The following is a 9608-nucleotide window of genomic DNA, read 5'->3' on the forward strand; positions in this document are numbered from 1 at the left end:
TCGGCGGTTCAAGCTCACCAGCTGCTCCTTGGAAACCCTATACAGGGTCGCTATGGGTCGGAATCGACTTGACGGCACTTAACAACTTAACAGGGAAAGGGCACTGTAAAGTTAAACTGGAGACAGCCTGGAGCATCCCAGCAGACAGTCCTGTGCCCTAAGAAAATCACTGCCATTGTAAGTCCCCTAAAGGAATCCTCGCCATTGCAGCATGTGTGTGAGACGGAGAGTTCCTACTGTGTAGGCACAGCCACCACTCGGACCTCTCTGTCCAGGGTTGGTGCCATGTTTCTAGGTAACTGGCTGAGTCCCACATCCACAATGTGCCTCAGTTCTTGTGTGTGTATGGGGGGCGCGGGGCGGGGGGTCTGTCAGGTAAGCCGTCTTGGTTTTGTGCTTTGGGGTTAGTCCAAACTGTCAGGTGTCAGTCTCTAGTGTCAGTTTTGGTCTGTTTCTTTTGTGTCTACGTGGGTGCCAGCTTGTAGGGATCAGTCTCTGTCCTGCCACAGCCCTCGCCCCCTTAAACTCAGCCGGGCCCCAGTGTGCTGATGGTGGTGTAGCTCAGCCTGGAGAGGGAAGCAATGGAAGGGGTGGGAGGGTCTTCGTCTGGAAGTGGTCTGGGGCGAGCTCGTGGAGGGCGGGGCCAGCAGCGTGAACACGTTTCTAGGCAGGCCTGACGAAAGCGGCGGTGCATGAAGCAGTAGACCAGAGGATTGACACAGGCGGAAGCATAGCTCAGCAAGTGAATGAAGGAGATCGGTGCGCCTGAGAGCGCGCGGTGCGCACCAGGGCCGTCGAAAGCTCGCCATGTGTTGGCACTGTACACTGGCAGCCAACATAGGAAAAAAAGCACAACGATCACCAGCAACATCCGCACAACGCGCTTCTTGGCCAGCAGCTTTGCCTGGACCGGTTGGAGGCCAGGAGAGGGCCCCGTCAGTGCGGATAGCTCCAGTGCGGGCCGGGAGCGCGGAAGCTGCACGTAGCAGCCATCACCGTCCTCACCAGTCTCAAGACGGCAATGCCCATTCCGGTGGGCAGAATCTGGGCACAGAGGGTGTCAGGTTAGAGCAGAAGGCAGCGTCCTCCCAACCTCCAGTGCAGGCCCCACCTGGCCCTACATACAGCGTTAGCCTCATTTCCAGTGTCACCTCTATTCTTGCTTGTTATTCCCGCCTTGCTCACTCTAGGTCTCACTACTCCCCGAATCTCCAGTCTACTATCTCAGGCTCTGCCCGTTAGGTTTTGTTTTTTTTGCCCACCTGGTCCTTTCCTATCTTGCAGTCCTCCTTGGCTTCGGACCCGACTCTGGCTCTCGCTGTCAATATCACTGTCAAAGCGAAGCCCTAGATAGAGCTCGCGGGAGATTAGCCCATAGGCCACAGCCATAACCACACCCGGGACAAAAAACAAGAGCAGGAGCAACAGCACGGACCTGTAGACAGAACACAGATCATGGAGGTCTCTGTCCAACCATCTCATCAGAGACGTGGGGAAGAACCAAGGATTAGTGTTACTAGGGCTGGTGGCCGGATCCCAGAGGTAGGAGTAGGATCTGGGATGGGGTGGGGGTGGGGGTGGGGCTCAAATGGAATTTTGGGTGTGGGTGCTAAAAGGGAACTGGTGGGCTAACTTGTAGAGCAGCTGGAGGAGGGTCCTATGACTGGTCCTAAGTATGCAGTAGAGATGGAGTAGGAAGTTTCTAGAAATGTAAGCCATGGGAACCCTCACCAGGTCTGGCGAATGCGTGCACTGGGCCAGCGATGCACGCACTGGAGGACACGCGCCCCCACTGGCTGTACCGTAGTGTACACTGGGTAGGGCACCATGAGCAGTCCTGACAGCAACCACGTGGCTATGATCACACGAGCCGCGTGGGAGCGCGTCTGCCACACACGCGCCTGCAGCGGTCTGCAGATGGCGCTGTATCGCTCCAGGGCGATGGCCACGAGGCTTAATGTGGACACACTCACAGACACCCCTAAGCAAAGAGAGAAAAAGGGACCACCATGGTAAATTGCACTATACACTCACCACTGGGAGAGTGGTTTCCCGCACTCCCCAACACCCCATTAGGAAAGATCCCTACATTCATCCCACAATAACTGTAGGAGGGGAACGGGAGAGAAAAATGTCATCTCACCCACCCATAAGGTAGGAAACTGCCTTGCAGACGACTGTGCCAAAGATGAATGTGCCCATGAGATTAGGCAGTAGGGTGAAGGGCATGCAAGCCACAGCCAGCAGGAGGTCACTGACTGCCAGAGAGAGCAGGAAGGCATTGGTGACTGTCCGAAGACGTCGGCTCAGTCCCAGGACCACGATGATTAGCACATTTCCTCCAACGCTCATCAGAAAGATGACAGCATAAAGCGTGATTCTAATGGCTAGCTCCAATTCTGGGTGAGAAAAAAAAAAAAAAAGGCGGTGAAAAGGGTCCCCACTGAACCAAACCCTTCAATTCCACTATTCCCCAGTCTCCACTACCTAACAGTGAACTTGAATCCTTTGCTCTTTTACCTTCTTGAGGCAGTTATGCTGGCCTAGCTCATCCCTTCTTTAAAAAGTTTGACTCTTCTTAAGGGTGTTCCATATTCTTCCTTCTCTTTGTAGCCAGAATTCTTGAAAAGATTGTTCATCTCTTCCCATTCACTCTTGAATCCATTACTATCTAATGGCCACCTATCCTGCCTTCCATCACTGTTTAGAAACTTCTTCCCAAGGTCATTAAGCTTTAACTCCCAAATCCAAAGAAAGGTCTTTTCTCAGCTTATTGTGTTTGACCTCCCTATATGTTTGACCCAAGATCCTTTTGAACCGCAGGTCAGATCATGTCCTTGTTCTCTTAAAAACAAAAACTCTTCATACTTTTATATTATCTGTAACTGCCTAGTATATCATCAAGGGCACTGTCCTCTCCCTTCTTCCCTGCTATGCTTCCACTTAAGTCACTGAATGACTCTGTTTTTTCATTACATCATATGCCTCATGACACCCTTTTTGCTCACCCTGGTTTCTCAGCCTGGAATGCGCCTTCACCAACCTCATCCCCCCATTTCAAAGTTAGCTTCTATATCTGGTGAGCTCCTTGTCCTTCAAGACTAAGATCAACTTGCCATCTCTTATGATAGGACTTTCTGGGCAATGCATTTGCAATCAGTTTTCCTTTTCTCTGATCCATGAATCTTTGTTATATATTAGAATCCTTTTCATGTTCTGCTTTGTATTTTAATTATCCCCAAACATTCATTCTCACTCTATAGACACGTACAAAGAACTACCTCTGTGTCAGACAATTTCCACAAAGCATGATAAGGGGTGAGACTGAGGGATGTGCAAGGTGCTGTGGTAGCTCACCTGATCTGAGGTGAGGACACCTAATCCGGTAGTGTAGTGGTTACGAATCCGACTGCGAACCGCAAGGTCAGCAGTTCAAAACTACCAGCCATTCCATGGGAGAAAGATGAGGCTTTCTGCTCCCGTAAAGATTTACAGCCTCGGAAACCCTGTACAGGGTCTCTATGAGTCGGAACCAACTCCATGGCACATGACCACCACCACCACCAGAGACAGGATTAACCTGAGTAAATCTCTATTGGGAGATGAATTTATCTTTGGGTCTCTATATCACAGACTTCTAGGCCAGTAGGCATCTAGATCAAGTTTAATGGAATTAAACTGGATTGAAGTACCCATACCCCTGGCCCTCAAAAGAAAGGAGATTGGTGCTTGAAAGTAGAAAGAGCAGCTGGCAGAGCATCCCAGATGAGGAGAAAGAAGGCCCATAGCTGCAGCACCCTCTCCCACAGCTCCATACATTGGCTGACTCTGGTGTTAGCCCTGACATTGAACCATTTTTTTTTCATACCAATAATTAGCTTATCTAGAAGCTGTTATAGATATCAACAGTGCTATTTAGGAGAGATCCCCAAACTGAGCGCAGCAGTCATGCCCAAGGTCCCACAGCTAGTAAATCAGAACAGTAGAATTCTACTAGTAAATCAGCTAGTAGAATCAGAACAGAATCCAGTTCTCTTTTGTTGCTAGCAAGTTGCTAAGTGCCATCAAGTCCGTTCTGACTCATATTAACCCTGTATTGGGTTTCTGAGGAGTGGCTATTGAGTTTGAACCAACTGTTGACCTTTCAGTTCAAACTGACCTTGTGGTCCAGTGCTTATCCTACAGCGCCACACCAGGTCTCTAGACTCAAAATACTTGGCGTCCTTCCATTCCTGGTTCCTTTGTAATTCACCACACTGCCTCCTACTCTTAATCAAATCTCAGTCTCAGTGCCCCCTATTCCATATAGCAGTTTTCACTGTATTGTGATGCTTAATTCCTCCCCCCTTCTCCCATAGACTATGAAGTTCTTGAGGACAGGGATAATGTTCATCTTGTTCTTCTTAGCACTTTGCAGGATGTCCAGCAGAAAGGGGGCACTCAATGAATGCTCAGTAATGAATCTTGAATCTCTGTCTCTCTCCATATAAGTACACCAACCTTTTCCTTCCACACCTAGCTCTTTACCTCTAAATTTCCAGCATGCCTTCTCTTTGTCTCTGTCTCTTTGGAGACTCATGTTGGAGGCTCCTTGGGGGGTCAGTAATGAGCTGTGATTTCTAATGCGTTACTTCTGTTATTATATATAAATCATCTGTGTCTCATTTCGAAGCTGGGCCCCTCTTTGTAGGAAAGGCTTATGTGTGGCAAATTTGAGGTGTGTATATGTAAGGGGAAATAAAGAACTTTTGAAAGATCTCCATCAGAAAGGCCCTTGTTGTTGTTGTTGTTGTTAAGTGCAATTGAATTGGTGCTGACTCATAGCAACCCTGTATAGGGTTTCCTAGAAGCGGCTGGTGAGCTTGAACTAGTGACCTTGCAATTCAAACTGACCTTGTAGTCCAGCGTATTAACCCATATCAGGACTCCAGAAAGGCCCTTAGACTTGGAAAAACAGAGCTTTAGGTAAAATCTTTGTCTTTGAGATAATACCTGGGAGTAACATGAATTCTGTGGGTAATATCTGGAGAAGGTTAACACCTATGTGTCTATAGGTAATAACTGACTCAGTGTTGATAACATTTAGATGTAGGAAATATTTGAGTAAGTGTTATAACATTTGAATGAGCAAGGCTGATATCCAAGAGTCTGTAGATAGCATCTAATTTTATAGGAAACATCTTGAGGAAGGGATCTGTGGGCAATGGGGACTACCCAAATGATGATGGTAATAGCTAAGGAGTAGAAGTCATATCCAAGTATATGTGGGCAATATTTAAGTGAGTATGAGTAACATCTGGCTGAGCGAAATTAACTGAGCATCTGAATATGCCTAGGTAGTATCTGAGTCTCTAGGGGTGATATCTGGAGGAGGGTTATCTACGTGAGCATCTGATTTTGTGTGGTTAATAAAATGAAAATTAATACTGTTCCAAGGATGAGTAAGATCTAAATGACTGGACAATATTGAAGTGAGTGTGTGCAATGCCTGTATTTCTGTGGGTACCACTCAAGTCTCTGTGGATTATATCAGGATAAATTCTATTGGTAACACTGGAATGACCCTGGGTAACATATGCACCTATGAGAGTAATCCTAGGGGGCTTTAAAATTCATGGAAAAATTGACTGAAAAGATAATGGAAAATTTCCATGAACTTTTTGAAGCCTCCTCATCTCTGAGTGAGTAGAGCTGACAGTGTCTCTGTGGGTAACTTCTGACTTTTTAGTAGCAACTTCCAGATGTGTGAGGCCACTTCTTATACCTCTGCTCTGAATGGCTTCACATCCTGCTTTTTCACGAGCTTTCGCTCCATTGTCTATTTCTCTCCTCTCTTCTGTATCTTCAACCTTCTCTCTCCCTCACCTCATTTCCCACCAACATTTATAAACTATTTTGTATCTGTTACCTAAAAAAATATATATCCAAAAGACTACACACATGCACACACTCCTTTCCCAATGCCATGATTTTCCAGCATGATCTTTGTTTTTCTCTTTCCCTACAAAATGTCTTGAAAGTGTGCGCTAGTCTTGATTCACTTCTGAAGTCCATTGGCCCAATCTTTAACCTACTGCAGTAATGTGATAACACCCACAATTTCACCTAAGAACGTCCTTGTTATTGAATCTGAAGGACACAGTTCTATCCTTACCCAACTATATCACAGTATTTGACATCATTTGCCCTACCCTGAAAAAGTCCGTATGGCACAGTGGTAAAGTGCTTGGTTATTAACTGAAAGCTTGGCTGTTAGAACCCAACAGAAGATGTGGCAGTCTGCTTCCATAACCCTGGAATAGTTCTACCCTTTTATATAGGGTTGCTATGATGGCAGGAGCTCTGGTAGTGTAGTGGTTACGAATTGGGCTGTGAGCCTCAAGGTCAGCAGTTCAAAACTACCAGCTGTTCCACAGGAGAAAGATGAGGCTTTCTGTTCCCATTAAGATATACAGCCTTGGAAACCCTGTACAGGGTTGCTATGATTCGGAACTGACTCCATGACACACCACCACCACCATGATGGCAACAAGTTTGGTGTTGGACCCCACCTTGCTTGAAACTCTCTTTTCTGTTGGTTTCTGGAAGGACATAGTCCCTGTCTCCCTGACAGCTTGGTCTATATATATGTCTTCCACAGACGTTAAATATTGAGTTTCCATAGGGTCCTGCCTTAGGACTTTTTTTCTTTTCATTCCATACAATTTGGATAATTTTATCTCTTCCCAAAGTCTCCTCTAGGCAGAGACCTTTGAAATCTGTATTTCTAGCTTAGATGTCTTCTCTAAGTTCCAGACCATTGGGTTTAACAGTGTATTGGGCAATTCCACCTGGATGGCCCACTGGCATTTAAACTCTGGGTTCCAAACTGAATTTATAATCTCCTCTTCCAAACCTGTCTCTGCTCCTTTGTTATCCTTCTCATTTATTATACTACCAACATCCATCCAATTGCCATAGCCAAAAATCTGGGTGTCATTCCTTGACCACTCCTTCCTTCTTCACTTCTAATCAATCACCAAGTCTTGTTAATTCTACTTCCAGAAGTCACTCTCAAATCTATCTACTTCTCTCCATCTCCACTAACAGTACCTTTGTTAAACTACTATCGTCTTTCACCTGGAAGACTGTAATAACCTTCTAAAGTGTTCCTCTGCCCTCCATCTCTTGTCTTCCAATCCATCCTCTATACAGTGAATCCAGGTTTAAAACTTTTCAGTGGTTCCCACTGCCTTCAGGGTAAAATTCACACTCCTTAGCTAGGTCTACAAGACTTTTAATAAATTATACTAGTTTGATCTCCAGCCAGAGTGTTCATTATTCCCCTCTAATTGCAGATGCTCCAGCCACTCAGAAATGATATGACATTGAGTAAAAGTGGCATGGGTATACCCACTTATTTTCTCTGCTTGGGATGCTTTTGACTCTTCTTCCCCTTTACTTAAGGAACCCTGGTGGCACTGTAGGATAGGCATGCTAACCACAAGGTCATAAGCTGCTCTGTGGGAAAAAGAGGAGGCTTTTTGTTCCCATAAAGATTTACAGCCTCAGGAACCCTCTACAGTGTCTCTATGAATCAAAACTGAATTGGTAGCAGTGGGTTTGGCTTAGTTTGGGTTCCCTTTTACTTAGCTAGCTCTCCCTCATCTTTCTAATTTCACCTTAGACATCACTTCCTCTGGAGGTCAACCTTGATTCCCAAGTCTGCGTTTGGTACTTATTTCTGTGTTTCCACAGCTTTATAAGGCACTTCCCATTTGGGGCTGCAATTCCCTTGTGACTTGTCGGTTCAAACCACTAAACTGTGAGCTCTATGAAATAGGCACTATTTCAGTTTTGTTCAACTCATACTTTGGTACCTAGAGCAGTCTCTGATTCAATAAATACTTGTTGACAGAAAGAAGCTAAGTGAGTATGTGTAACAAGTTGAGAAAGCATGCATTTAATTTGTGGAATGAATAAACGCATGAATTACAATTTAACTTTTCCTTTTTTAACACTCTTCCCTCTCTTGGAACCCCCCTCCTTCCTTTTTGGCTGAATGAACTCCAACTTCAAGCAAGACCCAGCTCCCAGGTTCCCTTCTCTGTGAAGTTCTTGGACCCCATCAGTCTAAATGAATTCATTCTCTCTTTTACGCACTCTCTCATGCCATTTGCTATGCTGACTGTGATTCACCCATTGGTTTCTATGTCCTCTGCATTGACTATGGGGATATCCTTGTGTCTCCAGAACTGGGAGATCAGATTCAATCAATGTATAAAGAAAGGTAATGTGCAGAAGAAGAGAAAGATGTATCTTGATCTGGTTCTTCAAGAAAATGCTGATGTGAGCTGATGAGAGGACTGGACGATTGGAAATAGTCTGAAGAGAGTGGGAAGGGGGAGATGGTGGTGACACAAAGGGATGGGTGGATGAAAAGGGCAGCCTGGTTCTAGAAGGAGGGTGAGACTTAGGAGAGCAAAGATGGGGAGGGGATTTGAAGACACATTTGGAGCCAGAAAGATAACTCAGAGCCTTCAGAACTCCAACTTGGGAGGCAGAGGGATTTGAGGATGACTGAAATGAGGAGCAGTCCCCAGGGGTTCAGGCATGAGTATCTCATTTGGGAGGGCTGGGGGGACATAGGAGATTTCATACAACTCCAACTTCTGATTCAGGACTTCCAGAATACTGCCTCCTCCAAACAGACTCCTTTCCCCCAATCTTGCCTTGCTTTCTTCCTTCCCTCGCCCAGTGTGGCACCTTGAACTTACGTAAAGGGAAAAGAGACACCTGACCGGTTGGTTGACAAGAAATGTCTCCAAACTCTCGGGATCAAGGAGGGGAATGTGTATTGCGGGTGGGCTGTGCAGGGGCAGTGGCGAAGACGGTGGGAAGCGAGGATGGAGATTTCAAGAGCATGTGGGGGTCGCCTGAGTCAGGGGCAGCGAGGGATGTACTGCGAAGGGGGCGACGTTAGGGGTGTTTGAGGAGGCAATGTTGAGGCTATGCGGAGCCTCTGATAGTGCTGTGGGGGAGCTGTGAGAAGGAGCTTGTGGAGGAAGCTGAGAGAGGCACCCACCTTGGGTCCAGGTTCCGCGGTTGCGAGGGGACTCGCAGCTGATGTTGCTGGCACTGCTGCTGTTGAGGAGGAGGCCCCCGGGACGGCACAGAGAAGCCCCCGGTCCGGGTCCGGGTCCCGGCACGCTCCGGTTCAGCCTGAGCAGCTCCATGGCCCCAGCGGGGCCCGATGCCTCCCTCCGCTGGGCCGGGCGGGTTCCCGCCAGCGCTCCACCTGCTCACGCTGAGATCCGACTCCAGAGCCCGCCCCCTCCGCCCGCCCGCCAGCCCGCCGGCTCCCCGCCCCCAACTCCCGTCCTGGCCTCCAAGCTCCTCCGGCGGGCGGGGCCCAGTGCGTCCTGGCAGGTGACCCCTTCGCTCCCGTCCCTCCCCAACCCCCGTGTGACTGGCCTCCTGAGGTCGCCCCCTCCCTAGATCTCACCCGTCTTCTCTTAGAGATTTCCTTCCCTCGCGCTCCTCCGCCCCGGATTCCAGGGAAATCTTGGGGAGAGCGAGAGGGCTAAGTGAGCGAGAGAAAGTGTGTGTGTGTGTGTGTGTGTGTGTAT

At 47.6% G+C, this 9608-nt stretch overlaps 1 protein-coding gene across 1 annotated transcript; it reads right to left on the bottom strand.

The window, feature by feature from the left end:
• Nucleotides 1-526: 526 nt before the first annotated feature.
• On the bottom strand, nucleotides 527-9382 carry CCKBR (cholecystokinin B receptor). The gene is made up of 5 exons (XM_006870195.1): nucleotides 9065-9382; nucleotides 2148-2399; nucleotides 1732-1981; nucleotides 1263-1435; nucleotides 527-1044 (listed from the first exon to the last, which is right to left on the bottom strand). The coding sequence occupies exons 1-5, from the start codon at nucleotides 9213-9215 to the stop codon at nucleotides 527-529; spliced, it is 1344 nt and encodes a 447-aa protein (XP_006870257.1). The 5' UTR covers nucleotides 9216-9382.
• Between the last annotated feature and the right edge of the window lie 226 nt (nucleotides 9383-9608).

Source organism: Chrysochloris asiatica, unplaced genomic scaffold, assembly GCF_000296735.1.
Source record: "Chrysochloris asiatica unplaced genomic scaffold, ChrAsi1.0 scaffold00140, whole genome shotgun sequence".
Taxonomy (NCBI): domain Eukaryota; kingdom Metazoa; phylum Chordata; class Mammalia; order Afrosoricida; family Chrysochloridae; genus Chrysochloris; species Chrysochloris asiatica.

Coding starts and splice junctions, on each gene's coding strand:
- CCKBR (XM_006870195.1), bottom strand. CDS start 9,215: ATGGAGCTGCTCAGGCTGAACCGGAGCGTGCCGGGACCCGGACCCGGA. Junction 2,400..9,064: donor CCGCGGAACCTGGACCCAAG/GTGGGTGCCTCT, acceptor TTTCTCACCCAG/AATTGGAGCTAGCCATTAGA. Junction 1,436..1,731: donor GCACGCATTCGCCAGACCTG/GTGAGGGTTCCC, acceptor TTCTGTCTACAG/GTCCGTGCTGTTGCTCCTGC.